This window comes from Mastomys coucha, unplaced genomic scaffold (genome assembly GCF_008632895.1).
Source record: "Mastomys coucha isolate ucsf_1 unplaced genomic scaffold, UCSF_Mcou_1 pScaffold23, whole genome shotgun sequence".
NCBI classification, from domain to species: domain Eukaryota; kingdom Metazoa; phylum Chordata; class Mammalia; order Rodentia; family Muridae; genus Mastomys; species Mastomys coucha.
Window position 1 is genome coordinate 117,667,354 of NW_022196906.1, and position 23,459 is coordinate 117,690,812.

A 23,459-nucleotide genomic window follows, 5' to 3' on the forward strand; every position below is an offset into this window, starting at 1 on the left:
CCTCATACTGTCCCTGTCACTTATCCACACTGATTTCATCTATCAGGATCCTTACTGGGAGCTCAACCCTCCCACTCCCAGCACTGAGGAAAGTAATGTTTCTGGCAAAGGCTGCTTGAAGTAGTAGATTAAGAATCACTTTGTGTGACAATAGAGATGTCCTAAAACTGTGGTCTCAGTGACTGTCACTGACTTGGAATGCACTTTGAACCGTTAAAGTTACTTTAGTTAAATTCATGTGTAGATAGTACACATAGCAGAAGCTACCTGTTCCTCCCAAACATTCCATACTGAGGGAGAATTCTTACCAAACAGAACAGAGATTGTATATTGTGAAGAGACTTGACTTTGCCCTAGGAAGACCTGTATTTGATTCTCAACTCTAATATTTTCAACTCCAATCTTTCAGTTTGACTTCTTTAGTATTTATTTACCCATCAGCAAAGGAAGACTCAGTGAAAATGCAGTAAGTTAGGCTTAAATGCCTAAAGTGGAAGGTTGCATTATAGCAAGATTAATGAAATAATCCATGCTACTTCCTAACACCCTGTGCCAGTTTGGGGCTCTCATTGGGACTGATTGCCTCAGTCTGTCCTGCTCTTGGGTTTAGCACCATCTAGTGGTAGCTCTGTGCTGTAGCCATGAGCATCTATGGTCTAAGTGAGTCAGTGTCTGTTTTTCTGGCCCCCTCGGGAGTGGACTCAAGCATTCTCTGCTTCTCTGCTCTCAGACTGGCTGCTTGGTGTTTCCTGGTTTCCTCCCTTCGTGCCTCCTTCCTCTAAATAGGAAGCAGTTTTAGCTTGCCTCCAGGTATGAGTTAGAGACAGTCTTGTTCTATTCAAATATGTGCTATTAGAGAATTCTGATTACACTTACCTATGACAGAATGTAATAAAGGACCCAGTGTGTAAAGATTGCTGTAAATAGTGAGAGCTTCATTTGCATTCATTGAGGAAGGGAGAATATAGGTTTGTGCCCTACAAAAATTAGGACTGTGGGGTGGCCTAAAGTAGCAGCTGGTTATATGCCTTCAGAATCAGCTGAAGCTGTCCTCTTGCTACCTGGATGAGGCTAGGATTCCTCATTTATCAGGTTTTGATGGGATTATAGCTCAGCAGTAGAGCACTTGCCTGTTGTACAAAGCTCTGGGTTCCATATCGTTACTGGAGGAATGTATATTTTATGGGAAGAAAGGAAACCTCCAAAGTTGAGAGTATTCTTGAGGTATGGTTTTATGTTAATGCCAGAAGTAGTCAATTCTGGTATTACTGTTCTGTTCAGTGATAGCGATAGACATGTGCCTTACTTCTGCTTCATTCTAGTGGATCATTTCCCCAGTTTCAAATCTGGAGTAGGAGGTGAGTTTCAGGAGAAATGACTGTTGAGTTTCCTGAAAGGCAGGTGACAAGACACACTCAGCAGTGAACATGTGCAACAGGGCTGAAAATTCTTCCTTAAAATACACAAAGCCCAGGCTAAAAAGGTGTGTCAGGGGTTACAAGCACTCAGTGCTCTTCCTGAGAACCTGAGTTCTGTCTTAGCACCTGTGTTAGGCAGCTCACAAGTACCTGCTCTAGGGGATCTAATATCCTTTGGCCTCCTTGGGCATCCTCATGCATACACACATATATACACATAAATTTTAAAAAACAAAAACAAATCTTTAAACATTAGAAAGACTATAACAAGACCCCAGGATGTGAAGGACAATTAGCAGGTGGTATTCTTGCTCTGACAAGATAAAGCAAATAAATTTGAAGGCTGTATATAGTTTCTAACTTGAAGTAAGGACTGAAGCTCAAGTTTTTTTGGTGCAGACCCATTTCCACCCTCTTGGGTCTCTGGTCGGGTGCTTAATGTTTAAACTAAGAATACAGAAAAACCAGGCATTTCCTCTGAGCTCCTCTCTGACCCTTTCTGTCCAGGTACAAAACTTCTCAGTTCAGGGCTGGCAGCAAGAACAGTTGTCTAGTCAACTTGTGATTTTAAAGAGATAAGTATTTAATATTCAAGGCCATCCAGGGCTACATAGTGAGTTCAGGACCAACCTGGGCTACATGGCAATATCTGGTCTTAAAAAAGGAATCACAGCACTGCCTACTTATTAAGCATTTGGTGAGCTATAGGAAAGATGAAAAAAAGCAAACCTGCCTCTATTCTGCAGGGGCTGTGAATGTCCACTCATGGGCACCGTCACCAGCGACTGTCTTCTTTATATGCTGAGACATTTAAATCTCACTCTTTTTTTCATTTTTACATTATATTATGTTTTTAAAAATTAATAACATAGCTCTTTAAAAGTTAAGCAAGTATTTTTCTGTTATACATAATTTAAAAAAAACAAAACAAAAATGTATAAAGTGAAAAATGAAGTTTCTAATACCATTCGTCAAGTATATTAGAAGTAGATAAAGTAGAAAGTAGCGTTTCCCAGTTACATTTCCTCCACTGCTGGCCACTGGTCCCACCCCTGCCCCTGCCATGTATCACTGGGGTTTGTGGTATTTATCAAATTGGAATTGTGCTATGAATACACATGTCCAGCTTGCTGTCTTCACTCACTAATGTGTTCTGACTCTTTTTATAGCCTAAGCATTTTCTGGTACCATTAAAACGCTATTTATGTGGAATTTTAAAAGGCTATATAACAGTTCATCAGTTAGATGTACTCTGTTTTATGTAATCGCTTCTTTGAGTAAATATTTATCGATTTTTTTTTTTATTTTGTCCCAAAGCCAAGTCTGCCTCATGGAGTCAAGATAAACATCTTTAAAGTTTCCTTTCCAGGAAGAGTTTGTGATTTTACACTTATTCCTAGCTTGGGAAACTATGCAGTAACAGGGATAGTGAACACTTCACAGTCCTTGGTGATGTTACAGGGGAGCAACCCCCACCTCCATTTGTGTGTGTTTGCATGATAGAAGATTTAATACTTTTGTGTAGTAATGGTCTTTGTAGGTTTTAGAATAGAGCTATTCTTTCCTATTAAGATTTTTTAAAAATGTGTGTGGGTATTTGGCCAAATGCTTTATATGTACCACTTTCATGCATGGTACACATGGAGGCCAGAAGAGGGTGTTAGATCCCCTGAACTAGAGTTACTGCTCACTGTGAGTTGTCATGTGAGTCCTGGGAACAGAACCCAGGTCTTCTCTAAGAGCATCAAGTTCTCTTAACTGCTGAGTATAAATAGAATCTCTTATATGCATCACTTTCAATAAAAAGGCTATCAGCTGAGGCAGGGTTAGAAGGTGGAACATCTGGCAGAGAGAGAGACAGAGAGATAAACTGAGAGACAGACACAGAGAGACAGAGAGAGAAAGAGACAGAGGGACAGAGACAGAGAGAGACAGGAATTCTGGGAAAGATTCACATCCAACTCTGGAAGAGATGGTCACATAAACCTGAGAAGAGGTAACCAGCCATGTGGCATTCATAGAGTAGAATAAATGGAATAAATAAGTTATGGGCTAGCTGGGCATGGTGGCACATGCCTATAATCCCAGCACTTGGGAGGCAGAGGCAGGTGGATTTCTGAGTTCGAGGCCAGCCTGGTCTACAGAGTGAGTTCTAGGACAGCCAGGGCTACACAGAGAAACCCAGTCTCGGGGAAAAAAAAAGTTATAGGCTAGTTGAAGAATAAGCCCTAGCTTTTGACCTAGGCAGTTATTCATAATAATTCAGTCCTTATTTCTGGGAATAAAGTGGCTGGGTAGAAACCCCACAGTTACAGCGATGCCATCTCCCCAGCTTCTCTACTCCTAGTAATGCAAAACATTGGCTTCTAGCTCAGGTTCTTTTGTTTGTTTGTTTGTTTTAGTTTTGGTTTTTCGAGACAGGGTTTCTCTGTATAGCCCTGGCTGTCCTGGAACTCACTCTGTAGACCATGCTGCCCTTGAACTCAGAAATCTGCCTGCCTCTGCCTCCCAAGTGCTAAGATTAAAGGCGTGTGCCACCACTGCCTGGCTTTGCTCAGGTTCTTGATTGCTTTGTAGACCAGACTCCTGGAAGCAGAGCTGGCGTTTTTAACAGATGAAATGAAGTTCTGTTTCCTAGTGGCACCCTTGCTCCCTCTACTGCTCTTTCTTCAACCACAGCCTCTATGATCTCTAACTGGTTCATCCTTTGGGAAGTCTGAGGACAAATCAGGGAAACGTGGTTGCTCCATAGATGAGATTGGACCAAGACTCAGTGATCAGTGTGTGACTTGATTGAAGGACAAATGTCAAATTCTGGACATGTTTAATTAATGTTTAATTAATTATATGGATAGACCCAGTCCTTTAACTTTGGTCAATGTATACCATTGAATATTAATCTAGTTTACCAGTTCTTCTATCTCCAGGGCATTGAAGATGCTTCTGTTTTATCTGTAGACCATACTGTGTTTTTGCACATGGACATTAGTACCTGTGGCTCCTGACAGATGACTCCTAGGGTGGTTACTCCTTTGGACACTTCTCCAGTGTCACCTGATTTAGTAAAGCTTCTTTTGTTGCTAGGTATGTTGGGCCACTCCTTTAGTCCCAGCACCTCAGGAAGCAGAGGCTGGACAATCTCTGTGAATTGGAGACTAACCTTGTCTATAAACTAAGTTTTAGCCTAGCCAGGCTACATGGTGTGACCTTATCTTGAAACATTTTTTTTTTTTTTTTAGATTTTGCTGGGTAGCTCAGGCTAAATTTGAACTCCTGATCCTTCTGCCTCTGCCTCCTGTGTTAAATATTTTTAACCCCAATCTGGGATTTCTACCCTGCCTTTGACCATTTAGTTTTCTGATAAAAGTTATATATCACCTTTATATTTATAATAAGCCTTAATCAGTACAAGAACCAGAGAGATAGCTATCCTCTATGCTTTTATGTCTATTTCCTGGCTAATAATCTCATTATATAATTTGCTGTGTTTCATCTGGGCTGCTCTTAACTCCCAATTAACCAGCCCACATGGCCATTATTTTAAGATTCTTACCCCAAGGTGTCTTCAACCCCCCCCCTTCTCTCTACCCCAGGTCTCCTCATACCCCAAGCCTAGGAACCTAAGACCCCGCCTATCTCTCTTCTGCCCAGCTATTGGCTGTAGGCATCTTTATTCACCAATCAGGGATAACTTGATAACTTGAGGGACAAGGTTACCTAGTGTCATTTGGCAACCAGGCCTTGGGGGCTAGTATTTAGCATTAAAATTCAAGCAAAAAACCAAACCTCAATATCCCGAGTACTGGAATTACAAGTATGCTTCACAGTACCCAACATTACAGATTTATTACTTTGCCAATTTATGAGATGAAGATAGGATTTTATTGTGGTTCTAATTTATATTCCCTTGATTACAGGTAGAACTGACATCTTTTCTCTGATAGATATTAGGCTGCTATTAGTAACAAGATTATTGTGAAGATGATATAATAGGCTTCTTCTGCTTCTCCTTTGTACTCACAATCCTCCTCCTCCTTCCTTAGCCTTCGAAGTGCTGGGATGATAGGCCTGTGCCACCATGCTTTGTGACATTGGTGATTTTGCTGTCAGGTTAGGTCCTTGGCTCCAGAATCTTGACTTCATCCAATGCCAAGAATTCATTAGGCTTTTGGGACTTCCATGGGACTGTGGGTTGTCTGCAGTTGGATACCAGAAGTACATGGAGCCCTTAGTACTGTAAAGCCTCATCTGCATGCCCAATGGAAGTGCTGTGTTTGAACTTGTGTAAGCATATGTCCTGGCTCTTCACACATTTGTGACAAAAGATGTTGATTGAGGATGTTTTTCTTTTCTCTCTTTTCTTTTTTCTTTTCCTTTCCTTTCCTTTCCCTCCCTTCCTTCCTCTCTCTCTCTTTCTCTCTCTTTCCTTCTTTCTATGCATGTGTGTGTGTGTGTGTATGTGTGTGTGTGTGTGTGTTTGAAATAGGGTTTCTTTGGGTAACAGCCCTGGCTATCCTGGAACTTGCTTTGTAGACCAGGGCGACCTTAAACTTACAGCGATCCATCTGCTTCTGTCTACTGAGTGCTGGGCCTAACATCATGTTCCAACACACTGAAGATGTTTTTCTAATCAGTGTTTCAGCCTTATAGAATCAGAAGTCTAATCTAAAAGTTCATGCTTTGAAGTCCTATACTCCAGGCCACATCATTTACATCAAGAGAAAATACAACACATCCTTCCCTTGTGGCTTTCTGTAGTTACTATTTTATAGCATTCTGGTAGGTTGTCATGGTGAATATACTTAGTGCCACAGGAGAGACTGCTGCCAAGGCCCTGTGCTGGTGTGTGCCTCCTCTAGCTTGTCACCAAGGTTTATAGACATTTTTCTAAGCAGCAAGGAAGTCCTAGAAGGATATGTATGGTGAATCTGAAGTTAACTTCAAGTCTCTCTGTTAAACAGCACCAACCAGGGGACTTTCTTCTTGGACTTGGTCTGTTTTTTGCTGAGGGCTAAACTGTACCCCCACTATGTAGCCTAGGCTGGACTCTAACTTGTGGTGATCCTCTTGGGTTTGCCTTCAAATGCTAGGATTCTAGGTGCCCAGTACCTCACCCATCTAATATCACCCGTCAGTAAAAAAAAAAAAACCTCTCGTTTCATAGTTGGGATTTCCTATGTGTGGTTAGAGTTAGGGCCTCTTTCTTTAAAGCTATCTTATTAAATATTAACATTTTTCCTTTTACCCCATCTTCCTGTTTTTACTTCAGGCAGGAAGTTAAGAGGAAAGGCCTTCTATTTTGTAAATGGCAAAGTATTCTGTGAGGAAGACTTTTTGGTGAGTATTATTACAGTCTGTGTTGGGTGAGGGTGGCTTAGGGTAGGAGCCTGTGAGGTCCAGATGGCAGGAGATTGTTTCTCTGTAGTCCTGGTACTAATAGCAGAAGGCTATTCCCTCTTCATGCATGCCTGAGTAAGTCCTGAAGCCAAAGACAAGCCACAGGCTTTATTCATGTATACATGTGCCTCTCTCCTAACCCATGTGTGTGTGTGTCAGTGCTCATGTGTATGTCAGTACACATGTGTGCACAGGCACATACACACACACACACACACACACACACACACACACACACACAGCCTTGTTAGAACACAGATTCCAAGCCTCAGTCCTGTCTCCAGCTTACTATATCTGAGGTGGGGCCCATAAACTTACTTTTGTCTCAAGTTGCCAAGTGATTCCAAGGATCTTGTCTTTGGGAATCTTTGAGTTGAGGAATTAACACCGCTCTGTGTCATAGTTTTTAACATGCGAAGGGCCATGCTAAAATGGGTGGCCCTGGACTACCCTGGCCTCAGCATATAGCTGCACACCCTCAGGGGAACCACAGGCTTCTCAGGAATCTCTCCTCTCTGCTGGTGGGGAGGTGGCTGACTTCACTCTCTCTGCTGATGGGGAGGTGGCTGACTCATCTCTCTTGTCTCTCCTCAACAGTACTCTGGCTTTCAGCAGTCAGCAGACAGGTGTTTTCTTTGTGGACACCTGATCATGGACATGGTGAGTGTGCATTGTTGAGCAAGCCCTTTGGAAGGAAGCTAGAAAAATGTTAATAATTGAACACAATGTTCTCTTTCTGATTCCAGTCACTGCTGGTTTTATTTAAAGAAGTCCTTGTCTGGTGCTAGCCAGTTCCTCTCTAATAGAAGCTGTTGTTGGCTTGGACCAATGCAATTTTAACCAGCCACACTGCCATGATTCTGCTCACACTGGCCTACATCTGGCTTCTTTGTGATCCTTGGCTTTCCCAGTGAGGAACTAGGACCAGCTTATTTTACTTACAGAAATCTCAACCACCTGGGAATCAGGTACAGTTAGACAAACGTGGTTGTTTTTTCCTTCCAGCACAAGTCATTCCTAAGAAAGCATCTGGCATTCATACAGACAGGGCTCAAGTTTTCATATCCCATTTTAATATGCTCAGTCACTGGCTCTTCTAGGTTGTCCGAGTCTCAGTCTTTGTTTCATAAGAATGTTCACTGTGGAATCAGGTACTGAGATCAACAAATTGTTTTCCATTGAAAACTGGTATTTAAGAATTTAAGATAGCTAAGCCAAGCAATGGTTGTGCATGCCTTTGATTCCTGCACTCAGGAAGCAGAGGTAGGCAGAGGCAGGCAGATCTCTGAGTCCAAGGCCAACCTGGTCTACTGTGTGGGTTCCAGGACAGCCAGGGCTACATAGAGAAACCCTGTCTTGAAAAGCAAATAAAACAACAACAACAACAAAAACAAGAATGTAAGAGCTGGGGGTATAACTCAGTGTCAGAATGCTTGCCTAGCATGTATGTGTCTCTGGGCTCTATCCTTAATAGTGGGAGAAGAACAGAAACCAAGAATGGTCAGCTGTGCTGGCTGCTGAGAGGCTGCCCCTTGACTTGTGTTGTTCTGAGGAGCCACTTCCATTAGATGAATTTCGTTTCATTCACTGTGCTCTTCTTCACGTAAAGAACTTCTGAAGGGGCAGGAAAAGTTAATCCCAAGATCTCAGCCTAAGTGAGTGGAGGGTTCCTTTGAGGAGTGTTCAGTAGCTTATAGGAAGTTCCTTTCTCGGGCTGGGAAGAAGCACAATGACTCATTGCTTGCAGAGCATGCCCAAGGCTCTGAGTTTAATCCCAGTGGTAGCAACAAGAAAACAAAAACATCCTTAGTATGTCAGTCATAGTAAATGGTTAGCTGGAAATGTTCTTCCCATTTTGTGTTAATAAAGTAATTTCATTCTGGAGAAGGGAGCTACCAATCATCATTTTTATTATTTTCTTTCATCTTTTTGTTAAGAAATAACTCAGAATAAAAGGCACAAGTCTTACCGACGAGTGAAGTTTTCCTTGTGCACTTACCCATACAATCACATCCAAAATTAAAATGCAAGACACTGTTGAAGCCCAGAAAATGCCCCCTTGCTTCCTCCCACTTGAGATCCTTCACCACCAAGACCATTGCTGCTACTGGCTCCATTGCCACACTGTTTGCTGGTTTTAGAACATCACGCAAGTGGAATTGTAGAGCCTAGACTCTTTAAGATATTCCTTTCCTTGCTTAAAAATATGAGCTAGGCAGTGGTGGCACACGTCCTTAATACCAGCACTTGAGAGACAGAAGCAGGCAAATCTCTGAATTCAAAGCCAGCCTGGTCTACAGAATGAGTTCTAGTATAACCAGGGCTACATAGAGAAACCTGTCTCAAACAAGCAAGCAAACAAAAAACAAAAGCAAGGAAAAGAAGAGGAAAAAAAACCCTGTCATGATATTCAATATATATAGTTCTTTTGTTTTTATTTCTAAGTAGATTTCATAGTATTGTGTATGAATTTGGGTGTTAACCCTTGTGCACAGAGCTTCTGCTATTTCAGCACACTCTTGTGCATGCGGTTTTTGTTTTTCCCTTTGTTTTGTGATGGTCTTATGTAGCCCAGGCTGGTCCCAAACTTACCAGAATGGCTGAGATTATGTTAAACTTGTGATTTTCCTGCCTCTGCCCCTGAAGGCTAGGATTACAGGTATGCAGCACCACTGGGTACATGATACTAGGTTTGTTTGTTTTAATTTTTTGAAACAAGGTCTCACTATGTAGCCTTGGCTTTGCTATATGGACCAGGATAGTCTCAAACTCATAGAGATATACCTACCTCTCCCTTCTGAGTGCTAGGATTAAAGGCATGTTCTATCATTGCCTGGCCTAGTACTGGGTATTGAACTCTGAGCCTCACGGATGCTAGGCAAACACTCTACCAACTGAGCTACATTCTCAGCCCTTGTACATATCTTTGATGAATGTGCTTTCTTTCTGGTTATGCACTAACATTTATAAAGCAACAATGAACAGAACTCTCCCTGTTTACATGGGAACTACCTGCTGCTATTTAGGCCTTGTATACAGCAGAGCTTAGCCCTGGGACAGCTGCAGCCTCATTACTAGCCAAAGCTACCCTGAGTGTCTTAATTACTCTTATTGTTATGAAAAGACACTATTACTAAGCAAACTTATAGAAGAAACAGTTTACTGAGGCCTTCTAATTCCAGGGGGTGAGTTCATGATTATCTTGGCAAGGAACTTGGCAGGCAGGCATGGTACTAGAGCAGTAACTAAGAGCTTACACCCTTGTCCAAAAGTAGGAGGCAGAGAGAGCTAATTTAGAATGACCTGAGCTTTTGAAACCTCAGAGATCACACCTTCTAATCCTTCCAAATAGTTCTACCAAATAGGGCTCAAGCATTCAGATATGAGCCTATAGGACCCATTCTCATTCAAACCATCACACTGAGGAATGTGTGTGTGTGCTCGAGCTTGTGTGCGTGCACGCACGCAGAACCATACCCCTTTACCTGTCATTAAGAGTGACTCCCAGCTTTAAAATAGAACTCTCACCTGCTGCCAAGAATTCTAATAATAGAGTCCTTTAAAAAGACATTTAATTTTTTTTTACTTTTTAAAATTATGTATGTGCATGCGTGTCTGTAAAGTGGTATGTACATATGAGTTGTTGTCTTTGTGTGTGTGTCTGTGTGTTAGTATGTGCACATGTATGTGAGTGCCCATAGAGGCTAGAGGAAGGTATTGGAACCCCTGGACCTGGAGTTACAGGTAGACTGAGTAACCAGATGTGGGTGCTGGGAACTGAACTCAGGTCCCCTGTCTTAACTGATGAGCCGTCTCTCTTGCCCCAGACTCTTGCAGACACCCACTTAGCTGTATAGCAGAGCCCCAGCAATCCAACTCTGTATAAACTATCTGAATACACCATGTTAATAAAAGAATATGTTCTTAAATAGGTCCTATTCTTCAATGCCAGAATTTTAGAAGCTAGCAATTTTAGGATGTAGCAAAATGCCATTTTCTTTTCTTTCGACTTTAGGTGCAGTGAGGATTAAGTTAATCTAAGGTTTGTTTTTGTTTGTTTGTTTGTTTTCTTTTTGTTTTTTGTTTTTTTTCCTTTGAGAGGAAGTGCATTCCAAGTGGACTTTGGAAGCCCAGCAGTTGTTCTGTTCCTCTTCTTTAGCACTTTGCTGAAGGAGTTTTAGAAGCAGTAAAACCCAGCAGGGAATGAGGAAGTCTCAGATCCAAGGTGGGATAGTGGAGTGTCTTCCTATGTTTCCTGGCTTGGGTGTGTGCCCCCAGCCATCTATCTATTCAGACTTCCAGTGGAAGGACTTGGATTGCAGCATGTCCCTCCCACAGTCTTACAGTGCCTGCAGAGCTTGCCTAAGTTCCAGGTCCCCTTCCTCAGCCTGTTTGAAGGCTTTCTGCGTGGCTTAGTACTAGCTGTTGATGACTGCTCACTGTGTTCCTTGCAGACTGGTATTGGGTGCTCCTGACTATGGTGATGTCATAGTTCTGTTATTTTTGCTGTTTCATGGCCCAGGTAATTGCAGACGTAAATCTCCCACTGAATTACCAAATATGCTTTTAGCTACAAATTACAGAGATCTCTGACTCTAATAGCATGTATCAGATCGCCTTAAGACACAACTGCTAGACATCACTCCCTTGATTCTGAATGAGGAGGTCTGGGGTGGGGTCTGAGAATGTGCATTTTTTTTACCAAGTTCTCAGGTAGTGCTAAGGTTGCAGATTCAGGGACCACTCTTTTAGAATGGGACTTTACAGCCATTCCCAGTAACTGACCTCACTAAGGATATGCTTTCCTTCTTGTTTCTTCCTTTCTTCTATTTTCCTTTTCTCCTCTCCTCCCCTCCTTTTCTCTCCTCTTACCTCCCCTCCCCTCCCCGTCTTCTCTCTCCTTTCCCTTCCCTCCTCCATCCTGTCCCCTTTCCTGATCTTCTTCCCTCCTTCCTCTTCTCCCCTCTCCTCCCCTCCCTTACCCTCCTCTCCCCTCCCCTCTCTTCTCTTTTTCCCCCTCCCTTCCCCTCTCTTCTCCTCCCCCTCCCTTATACCCACTGCCAACTCTTCTTCTCTCCATTTCTCTTTCCCCGTCACTGTTCTTCCCCTTCAATACCCTCTTTCCTTTCCCCTCCCCTCAACACCCTCTTTTTCCTCTTTTCTCTACTCTCCTCCCAATACCCTCTTCTCTTTTCCCCTCCCGTCCTTATCTCCTTCCCCTCCCCCTCCCTTTCCCTTCTCCCCCCCTTTCCCTCCCTTCCTTTTCCCTCCTTTCCTTTCTCTTCATTTCTGTTTGCCTCCTCTCTTCCCTCTGTGTCTTAGTTGTTTTTGTTTTAGAAGGACAGAGTGATTCAAGTTACCACATCCAAATCAAATGACACCAGAATAAGGAGGCCTGTGGAGCTTTCTCTGTGCTGTGTTTTAAAAACAAGGACAGCAACAAAGGGACTTTGTCTTTTACACTTGGATTTGATTGATCAGGGCTCCAGCCAGGCCTCTAGGTTGTCACACTGCAGAATCTAAGCCACATGGAACAGGTACCAGGAGTCAATGTGAGATTTTGTCCGAGTTCTCCTAGCTCCATCTAGAATTTTCTTTCATTCTTCTATATGCTTGCTGCTTTCCATAGCAGGGGTGGATTCTTTTGTAACCAGCTTTAACTGGTTTTATTGCTGTTTCCTGATGTTCTGGTCCCAGGACAGGCCTAGCCCTACCTAGCACTGCTTTTTAGGAAAGAACAAGTTTCCTGCTATGATAGAGGGACCAGACAGGAGTCTCTTTATTTCTTCCCAGTCAGCAACTGACAGTCTGTGTAGGTCTCTCTTTGATCCTCTCCTGTCAGCATGTCTAAGCAGACTAGCCCTCTCTTAACCTTTGTCCAGGTGAAACTCTGGGCTAGGTGGAGTTTGTACCATGGTACAGCTATGCATTAGGCTCCTCAACCTATGTGTTCCTCTTTCTCCATGTCTATTCCTTCCTTTCATGTCTGTGACTTATTTCCTTTGTGTCTTCAGATCCTACAGGCCCTAGGGAAGTCCTATCACCCTGGCTGTTTCCGCTGCGTCATCTGTAATGAATGTCTGGATGGGGTTCCTTTCACCGTGGACTCTGAGAACAAGATCTATTGTGTCCGAGATTATCACAAGTAAGGAGAGAGGAGGGGAGTCGATGGTAACCTGTACACAGGCCCCATTGAGCTTAGCAGCATGGAAAGTATGTAGAAACTGTACTAAAATGTGTTAGGTGATAAAGCTGAACACAAAATGGTAATCAGAGGAATTCAATAAGCCTGTGGCCCCAGCTTTACCTAATTTCACTAGGCACCAAGTTAGGCTTAGCCTACCACTCTCTACTTTGTCGGACCAGCCCAGGTAGCTGTGCAGGGAGCAACCAACCAGCTTCATCTTTATTCCTACGGGAGCAGGAGGCAGCCAAATGTTCCTGTAGCAGCCAGGAATACTCCAAAGAGTGGTCCTCTGTATACATAACCCTGAGTACTGGCCATGAGGGCCTTGTGGCAGGTCCTGGTTACCATTTATACTCTGGTAACAACACAGTGTGCACCGTGTTCCCTTTGTTTCTTCCACAGGGTGCTGGCCCCCAAGTGTGCAGCCTGTGGTCTTCCCATACTTCCACCAGAGGTAAGATGATTTTCTGGTTCTGCTCATAGGTCTTCAAAAGACTGGACTGTCTCCCTGAGTCACTCAGAAGATCCGTAACCTGTTCCTATACCTTTCAACATACCCCTCCAATGCCCAATACTGTCCCTTTCTCCTGGGCTGGCCTCCTAACCCCATGTGGTTCTTGTGCCTGTTTGTCCCAGGCCAAACTCTCGTAGGTGAACAGAGGGACAGAAAGCTTGTCTTTTCTTCATCTTTAAAAAATAATTATCCCAGCTGAGCAGTGATAGCATATGCCTTTAATCCTAGCACTTGGGAGGCAGAGGCAGGCGGATTTCTGATTTCGGGGCCAGCCTGGTCTACAAAGTGAACTCCCGGACAGCCAGGGCTATAACCCTGTCTCGAAAAACAAACAAAAAACCCAAAAAAACAAAAAAATAATTATCCCTGAAACTCTGCCTCAGTGACTAAAATAGAGAGTGAAGGAAGAAGACACCAAACGTAAACTTCGGGCTTTCATATGCATAAGCATTCAAGTGTGTATTTGTGCACGTGCAATCATTCATAAATACTTATGCAAAAAATTCAATTCAATTAAAAAAAATGTTCCCATTGGCCTTTTTAAAGTGTCGTCTGACATCCTAGAAGACCACACAGCCTCTACCCACTTTCATATCCACTGAATCTGGTCTTTTTCCTAAAAGTGTTTATTTAGTATTAACTATTGATTTATGTCCCTCCCCCAAAGCCTCCTCCTGTTACCCCACAATCTCTTCCCACCCTGTTCCTTTGTTGGTAGTATTCCATGGACTTATAACTGGCTTCTTTGCATGTCTTGCTTTTTTTGTTCCAGGGTTCTGATGAGACCATCAGAGTTGTGTCCATGGACAGAGACTACCACGTAGAGTGCTACCACTGTGAGGTAGGTCCCTCCCTGCCCAGCCCTAAAGCCTACCTTACAAAGGCTTCCTGGATCATAGTACTGAAGTGGTCACCAAGTTCTCTCTGAGGTCTGTCCTTAAGAGCTGATTCTATGGGGGTGATAACAGAGGCTTGGTGTGAAGATCTTGCCTTTTTTTTTTTTTTTTAACGAATTCAAAATGAGAAAGTTCTGAAGCTTCCAATTGCTACCCTGAAGTTACAGAGCTCAGAGGACTGTGTATAGTGTGGGGTTCAGGGTTACACTGTCACTTACATATATAAAGAGGGTGGGGGGAAGAATGTTCTGTCAGAAACATCTGTCTGACCTGAGCCCTGGAAATCATGGAGAAACCCCTTCTGGAAATAGGTACATTGATTGGTTGGTATTAAGGTGAGGGATTGGGGTTAGGGTTGGGGGTTCTCTGACCTGTGGGATATCCTACATTGGAAAAACTGTGAGTGCCTCATGACTGTCAGAAAAGTCAGAGGTCATGCTGCACCAATCTTCAAGGCAGGAGGATCAAATGTTCAAGTTCATCCTTGACTACAGAGCATATCTAGCCTTGGCTACATGAGATACTATCTCAAAAGAGGGGGGATATGTGATATTAATTAACCAACTCAAAGGATGTGTAGTATTATCATTTCAATTTGTAGTCCATAAAAAATTACTTGTAAGACAGTTTTCTATCTTTTGGTCTTCTATCTTGGAAGCCTGGTGTGTATTTGTTTTGAAGCTACATCTCAGTTCCAACCAATTGCATTTGAGGAGCTCCATGGTGGCAGGTAGCCACTGGCTCTTTCACTGCACAGGAGCTACCTACAACCACAAAGCCCCCTTTAGTGACAGGGTGGATTTTGGTTTCATGTTATTCTTGCAGTCTACTTTGTTTTTCTGGAACATTCTTGCCTCCTTGTAGGACTGTGGTCTGGAGCTCAATGATGAGGACGGTCACCGCTGCTATCCACTGGAGGACCACCTGTTCTGTCACTCCTGCCATGTCAAGAGACTGGAGAAAGGACCCTCACCTGCACCCCTCCACCAGCACCACTTCTAGCAAAGAGACACAGTGGCGGTGCTGGACCAGCCTGCCTGGGGAGGTGCCAGTGCTCCTGGAGAGCACTTCTGAGCTCCCCCACAGCTGGGGCACAGGAAGAGGAGGGGCAGGAAGTCAAGTTCCTGGGTGTGTGTAAAGAGGGTATCTTTCTTTTAACCACAGCAGTGTGCACTCCCCATCCAGTCCATGTGTTTCCCAAGTGCTTTTCTCTATTGCCACACTCGTCGAAACACTCAGGAAGATGTTCCAGCTTGCACATGGGCCTGGCACAGATGGGGCCTTTATGACTGGACACATCCTACTCCCTGGAAAGCAGGTTTTCAGATTGTGTTGCGCACATTCCACAGTGTCCCTAAAGAGAAACAGGGATGGAGGTGAGCAGCACTTACCTCCTCTAGGAGAATGCCTGCACCCAGATAACCCTCACACAGCCTATGGCATGACTTAACAGTTCAGTCGACTTCAGAGCTTTAGTTCTTCTGAGAATGCTTCAAACACTTGACTGCATCACAGCAAGAAAGAGGCATTGCATATGTTTTGTACCTTGGAGTTTGTTTGGTGAACAAGAGTCAAGCTTAGACATCTGGGAGGCTGGGTCTCCCTGTTGTGCCTCTGCCTTTCCTCCTGCACCTAAGGCAGTGGAGCTGGAACAGAGGCCTGCTCTGGTCTATATAGCCAGCTCAGAGAGAACTGGTGCAGGCACCAGGCTTCTTGTCCATGCTTGGTGCTGTGTTTTCATTGCTTCCTCCAGTCTGTGACATTGGAGTTGCTTCCTCAAGGTGAGTCTGAGGATCTCATGCCCTCACATCCCTGTCACCTTTTTCAACTTATTAGAGCATGACTGTTGGGAATCCCAGTTCATATCCTGGGAGAGAGCTCCTTCTAAAAGGAACGTTTTGTGTGTGAGATCTCAAAGCTAGCACCAGAGAAAGTGTCTGAGCTTGTTTCAGAGGTATCTCTTTTGTCCACTTCTTAGCACAGACATTCATTTGGTTTGAGGAAACTAATATAAGGTACACTGCTTTAGTCTGTTCTTTTAAACTTTGTTATTTCTCTCTACCTTTTCCCACAAACAAAACATACCTCACAGATAGTTTTCACTAAATCACAGATCAAAGAGGAATTCATTCATCATATTGGAGACTGTTGGTGTATCAGCAGTGGCCATTTTCCAACTCTTGAATACAGCTAAGCAGTACAGTCACAACACAAGGTCTTCTGAGACTAGATGCAACTGAAATCAGCGCTCATGTGCCTCTGCATGCTGGCTCCAGAGGTATCCAGGCTAAGAGGGAGACCACATGCTGACAATATTAGGACCACTTCTGAGGTGGAAATGTGGACATCTTCCCATCATTTGAGAGGCTGAAATTTGTGGAGTAGGAGTTTAAGGCTGTCCTCAACTATATGAGGCCATGAACTCAAAAAACTTAAAAGAGAAAAACAAACAAACAAACAAACAAAAACCACCCAGCATAACATAATTAACTTTGCCCATCACTTCCTGAGGCCAGAGGTCAGTGTTTCCTTGGAAGTTCAAATGGGTAAAACTGGAAAAACAAAAACGAAATGGGTTTCCATCTGCTGTCTTCTCTTCAGGGAGTGCCCCATGACTTGTGGCAGTAAGGCTGCAGTGTCTTACTTCAGCAGTCAGGCTGGGTACCCAGCAGCTGGCTTGGGTGATGAAGCAAGGTCCGTAGAGCCCCTGCCACATGTGAATGTGGACTCTTGACTAGGCCTCTTGACACCTGTAAGCTATTGCAATCCTGCTGGCCTCTATTGCCTGTGAGAAGTTCAGAACTAGCACTGTAGACCAGGACCACCTCTTTCATTTCTATAAGGTTCCTTCTGTTGGGATCCTTTGGCCAGATGTTACTTGTTTCCTGTTCCAGACAGAGCACCCCCCCCCCCTTTAAAAAAAGCTATGATTATAGACCCTGAGACTAGCTCTGCTTTTTCTGTTCCAGTTACCTAGGTTGACTTTGGCAAGGGTGGCATGGAAAGGAAATGAGACAATATGTCTTTGCCTTCATTGAGGTTCTCGTGTAACCTAATTTTGTGTTAAGGTGATTGATGAAAATTGCATTGGAATTAGTGTCAGAAGTAGATGGGATTTGTTTGCAAAGTGAATAATTTAAAACTCTGTGATTAATTTTTAAATGAAATTCCTGGTTGAGGTGATTCATATCTGTTTGCAAATACTACATTTTATATTATCAAAAAAGCAATAAAGAAATTTGCAGATTTCCCAGAACCCCTAAGACTCTTCTTTGACTGTTTGCTGGAAAAGGCACCACTAGGGGTCTCATTGTTTCTCTCTATCTCAGGCCTATGCACTAAAACATGAAGATACATTCACTTATCTGGGATTTTAAATGTTCTATAAATTCTGGCCAGATAGAGCTGTAAGGAGATTATACTTATAGGTATTTAGGAGAGAATGAAGGGAGTTGGTAGGGAGGCTATGCTTTGAAAGTTAGAGCAAATAGCTTCTTCAAGATTTCTGTACAACTCTTGTACCTTGGATTAAAAACAAGGAGATGGAGGCAATCCCACATCCAGGCCTAGCCTCTGCCATCACCCTCCTCATTTTGACCCATAGGTTTCAGAAGAGCCTTCAGTCTTAACAGAGTTACTGGCTACCTGTTAAGTATGACAGGACTTTCCATCTTCCTTGCTAGTGCCTAAGTGATCCCCTTTCAGCTGAGTCCTGTGAGGATCCAATGTTGAATCCCAGGAGGCAGGCAGAAGAATCAAAATGTTCTGAATACTTTCAGTACTGCCATGGCTCTGTATGGTCTTCAACCACACAAAATACAAAATAGGATTGTTAAGATTCAGAATCCACAGTCCTTTGCAGGCATTAAATTATGTTCTGGGTACCCTTTTCTCATTCAGTGAAAGTACTGTCTACCAGTTAGATCTCCTGCAAAGAATAGTATGAAACTTGACTCCAAACTCTGGTTGCAAAATACATTTGTAAAAACTCTCAGGTAGAGAGAGAATTCTGTCAGTAAAGTGCTTGCATGAGGACTTGAATCTAGTTCTCATAATCCATGTAAGAATGCCAGATGTAGTGGTGTGGGAAAGTGGGGGGCATGTGATTAGCTTTGGGACAAGAAAAAAAAAGTTCTGATATGAAGTTGTCTTAGGGATTTACTGCTGTGAATAGGCATCATGACCAAGGGAACTCTTAAAGGACAACATTTAATTGGGGCTGGCTTACAAGTTCAGAGGTTTAGCCATTATCATCAAGGCAGGAACATGGCAGCATCCAGGGAGGCATGGTGCAGGAGGAGCTGAGATTTCTTCATCTTTATCTGAAGGCTGCTAGCAGAATACTGACTTCCAGGCTACTAGGATGAGGGTCTTATCCCATAGTGTCAACCACAGTGACACACCTCCAACAAGGCCACATCTACTCCAACAGGACCATACCTTCTAATAGTGTCACTCCTTGGACCAAGCATATAGAAAACATCACAGAAGTGTATGCTGGTTTCCATACCACTGTCAATATCACTCTACCATTATGACACCCTGGAAAACTAGGTGTGGGGAGTATCATCATCATCATCATCATCATCATCATCATCATCATCATCATCATCATCATCATCATCTACCAACCACCCTCAGGTGTTTGAACACCTTGGAGCCAAGATAGTAGAAGAAACCTGTTCAGCTCCATGATTGAAACAGTAGTGATAGTAACTGTATATCTCCACCAGGCATTATTCTACACACTCTATGTTCTAACATTCCTCTTCTTGTAGACAACTAAGGCATGAAATGGGAAGTAACTCTCCAAAATGAGTGGCCAGTAAAGAGTAGGACCAAGACCAGACCCATTCCAGACAGCCATCTAGAGATATGTCTTGACCCCTCTGGCTGCTGGAGTGTAAGTCATCTTTTATAGTATTTTTAATTAAAGCCTGTCCATAAAACCTCATGAGGCTATGAGGAGGACCTAGTCACTGCTCTTTGTTGGGGTTTGTATTGGTTCCTATTACATATTCTAATAAAATATTTTAGAACACAAATGTATTATAGTTCTGTAGAAATGGCTCCTACAGGTTACTCTTATATCCTTTCAGAGATGCTAGGGAAGACTCATTCGCTCCAGTATTACTTCTCCCATGCTATTACAGAATGCTTGGCAGGAGTAATATAAGGGGGGAGAGGTTTATATGGGTTCATGGTTTCAAGGGACACAGAGAAGGCACAATGACTAGTGACTCAGTAGCAGTGGAAGCATGAGGCAGAAGCGCTTCCCATCCTAGCTGATCAGAAAGCAGTGTTAGGGAAGAACCAGAATTGGATTACCTTCAAAGTCCCCAAGGACCCACTTCCATTAGCTAGATCACAGTCCCACTGGTTCCACAACTTCCCCAAACCACCTACTGGGGACCAAGTTTCAAACAAGTTTTTCAGTTCTGGGGACTTTCATATTTGTGGCTGGGGCTGTCACTCTGAGCCGCCTTCTTGTACAGAATGAATGACTTTGGGATTACATTGGGCGTATCCAAGTAACCTAGAATAATCTCCCTATCTCAGAATTCTTAATCTGAGATCCCCTTTTACTTTGCCCAATAATATAATCATAGGTCCTGGGTATTAGGACATAAACATTTTGGAAGGGACTCATCCTCAGCCTACTTTGGATTAAAACAAGTTTCTTTGGGGGGAGTGCTGGGGGTGGAATTGAAGTAATATCCATGGGATAGATCATGACTTTTCTTCAAGCAGTGCTAAAAGTGAGTTTCCTGAAGTTGAATAACCATTCATATACATGTATCACCATGATTGGAATCTGGGTGTCGAAAGATGTCAGGTCATATACTGTTGGAAGGTCTCTTTCAGAAGAGCTCAGGTATATGGTACTTCCTAGAGAAGACCAGGTAATGTGGTTCCCCCAAGTGTGCCAGATAGTCTAAGGCTCTGTTACTGCTAAGTTACATACATGTATCATCAATGAGAAAGTTTCAAAGACAAATGACTAGAGTATAGTATGTTGTATGGAGTGGAAAGATCCACAAGTCTAGGGACCCAATAGGCAGATGCTACAGTGCAAAATAGGCTGTAGCAATGCTAGTAATCTGTAAATTAGACTATCTACCTGGGAATGCAAAATTTCCAAAAAGCTATATGTACATAAGTTACACAGATGCACTACAAGGAAATTTGGCTAAAGATGCAAATATGTATTTACTCACCTTTAAGGATTTCTTATTCTGAACATACTTGTTGGAGAACTCGATTTTGGTCTTTAAAAATCTCAGAAGAGGGCTAGAGAGATGGCTCAGTTGGTAAAATGCTTTGATATAAGATGAAGACCTGAGTCTGATTCCCAGAATTCATATAAAAAAATGGTAGGAGTTGTGGTGCACACTTGTAATACGCATACTCCAAGAAAAATGAGGTAGACAGAACTGAAAAAAAAAATACCTGATCTTTGACTTTCACATGCATATGTACATATGTGCACATGCACAAATACACATAAGAATGCCTAATTCTGTCTGAATTACTCTCCATCTTTCAGTCTCATTGGATGTTCACAGAAACCTTAGTTAACTGATGAAAGGCTAAAATTTTGAGTTTTTACCTGTTTGGAGCCTGAGCAGGAGCCCTTTGTAGGCCAGTGGCTAATCAACTGGAAGTATCCTTATCCTTTTACTAAAGCCTTATGAAGCAGGCTACAAATTAAGTACCATTTTATTAAAAGAGATGGCTCAATGGTTTATGTGGCTCACAACCATCTATAAGGGGATCTGATGCCCTCTTCTGGCTTGAGGATGTATATACAGCAGAGCACTCATACATTTAAAAAAAATAAAAAATAAAAAAGATAATGAACTATCTTTTTTGTTTGTTTGTTTTGTTTTTCGAAACAGGGTTTCTCTGTGTATCCCTGGCTGACCTGGAACTCACTCTGTAGACCAGGCTGGCCTCGAACTCAGAAATCTGCCTGCTTCTGCCTCCCAAGTACTGGGATTAAAGGTGTGCGCCACCACTGCCCAGCTTAACTATCTTTTTTTTTAAAGAGAGATGAACTACCCAGTGAATTGAGAGCTGGTGAGTTGAAGGATAATCAGCGATAGAAACGAAGTGATATACCTAAACACATGTGACCATCTTCCTGCCCACTGTGGGGTCCTTTGGGAGTTCACTCAGCTTCTATCTGGTCTGCTTTAGACTCAAGAGCTCATGACCTTAATTAAGCAAGTATAATTTCCTTTTCTGGAAAAATGGGATGTAGTAAGAATTTTGTAATTTTGTTTTTTTAAAAAACACTGAAATATTATGGGAATGTTTTCATTTTAGTCCCAGATGTGGGGATATAGGGCTCCTTCATATCAGGTGATTATGTGCCTTGTACTCTAGCAGAGACATGATTTTGCAAGCAGCATATAGTTTCTCCAATTGCGTGATGTTTGAAATTCTAGGGACTTTTCAGAGGCTATATAAATGCTTGGGCCCTGAGAGGTGGTATAGGTTGCTGTTTGGGGGTTGGATGCTGTTTGTGGTTTGTTAAGTAGTGCAAAGAAGAAACAATAACAAGAAGAAATATAACTTTTAATTTTTAAAATCTTATTTATTTTTTATAAACCTTTTTTAAATAATTTATTTATGTGAAAGTAGCTGTCTTCAGACACACCAGAAGAAGGCATCAGATCTCTTTATGGATGGTTGTGAGCCACCATGTGGTTGCTGGGATTTGAACTCAGGACCTCTGGAAGAGCAGTCAGTGCTCTTAACCGCTGAGCCATCTGTCCAGCCCTATTTTAAATTTTAAATTTTTAATTAAAAATGTTATTTTTAAATGTTTTAAGCTCCCTTATAGCCCAGAGATAGTATGGGAAAAAATATATTGAAAAAGTGGACCTATTTAGAAAAGTTCTTTTGAACAACTCCCGTCTGTGTTATCTGAAAATCAATAGTTCAGTAACAGATAATGACAGCTTGATCCACTTACAAACACTTCATAGATACAATAGTCTAGTTTGAGAGAGTCAGGTTAACAATAATGGTGATACAGCCTAACAGAGATATCCAGGCCTCAGCCTTAACTTGAGTTAACAGGAGAGACTAACAAAAACATCAAGAGTAGTACTCAGCTGTGCCTCTCTCGGAGAAGCAAAGATCAGCAAAGACATGAGACCCACAAGCATTACATAGCTAGCTGTACCAACAAGCCAAACTGTTTCAGTCACTCTGTCAAGTCCCATAAATACCCTCCAAATATCATGTGTCCTCCATATGCCTTACCTCAGCAAGGGTCTTCCCTCAGCATGGGCATACAACCAGCCAGAGTCCACGGGGTCCCAACAAATGAAGCTCAACTACACAAATAAGACCAACCAATATGTGTGTTGTTAACAGAGTCTTTCATTACATGTCCTTTCACGTGTTTGCCTTAACAGAACATCCTCTCTCCTGTGTTTGCTTTAGTGAAACGTTTTTTTCTTGAGTCTGCCTTAGTCTTGTCCTGTGTCCACTTCAAAAAAAAAAAAAAAAAAAAAAACCCTCCCCAAAACAAAGCTCTATTTTACGTGTTTCCCCCAACAAAACACCATCTAATACAACTGACTCTCCAAAGAACCTTTAAGTTTCCACTTCAAAGACATTAGAAATCCTCATGGCAAATATCAAACTTGCCCCAAGGAGCTGGACACCACTAATCACCAAGTACTCTAATGATAATGTAGCCCCTTTCCCCTCTACCTTTTTTTCTCCTATTTAGTGTCAGGGGGTTGAAAGGGTAGAAAAAAAGGGGTGGAGAAGGGTAGAAGAAAGAAGAACCTACAAAGTAGCAAATGTGGGCTTCAATGGGATAACAACTGAATTGACCTTAAGAAGTTATATGGGTTGATTAAATTTGTCTAAATAAAATGCTTAGAGAAGCATGAAGTTACTGATCAGTTTGATAAATTTTAAGAATTGATAATTACATTAGGATGATCAACAAGATATAATATAAGCATATTGAAGTAAATTCAAGCACAAATTAAAAAAATCACTTATATACTAATAGTAAATGT

At 42.5% G+C, this 23,459-nt stretch overlaps 1 protein-coding gene and 1 long non-coding RNA gene across 2 annotated transcripts in view; one reads left to right on the forward strand and one right to left on the reverse strand.

Moving 5' to 3' along the window:
* Limd1 (LIM domains containing 1) overlaps positions 1–17,668 on the forward strand; it is a 51,218-nt gene extending 33,550 nt beyond the window's left edge. The window contains exons 3-8 of the mRNA XM_031345760.1: positions 6,688–6,755; positions 7,413–7,475; positions 12,830–12,960; positions 13,405–13,456; positions 14,289–14,357; positions 15,277–17,668. Coding sequence (XP_031201620.1) covers positions 6,688–6,755; positions 7,413–7,475; positions 12,830–12,960; positions 13,405–13,456; positions 14,289–14,357; positions 15,277–15,414 — 521 coding nt within the window. The 3' untranslated portion in view covers positions 15,415–17,668. The remainder of the gene's footprint in view (positions 1–6,687; positions 6,756–7,412; positions 7,476–12,829; positions 12,961–13,404; positions 13,457–14,288; positions 14,358–15,276) is intronic.
* The window catches only part of LOC116073742, a 29,944-nt gene extending 11,262 nt beyond the window's left edge, over positions 1–18,682 (reverse strand). Inside the window, exons 1-2 of the long non-coding RNA XR_004111887.1 lie at positions 18,641–18,682; positions 14,391–14,466 (exon numbers count right to left, since the gene is read on the reverse strand). This is a non-coding gene — a long non-coding RNA (uncharacterized LOC116073742). The remainder of the gene's footprint in view (positions 1–14,390; positions 14,467–18,640) is intronic.
* Positions 18,683–23,459: the final 4,777 nt, after the last annotated feature.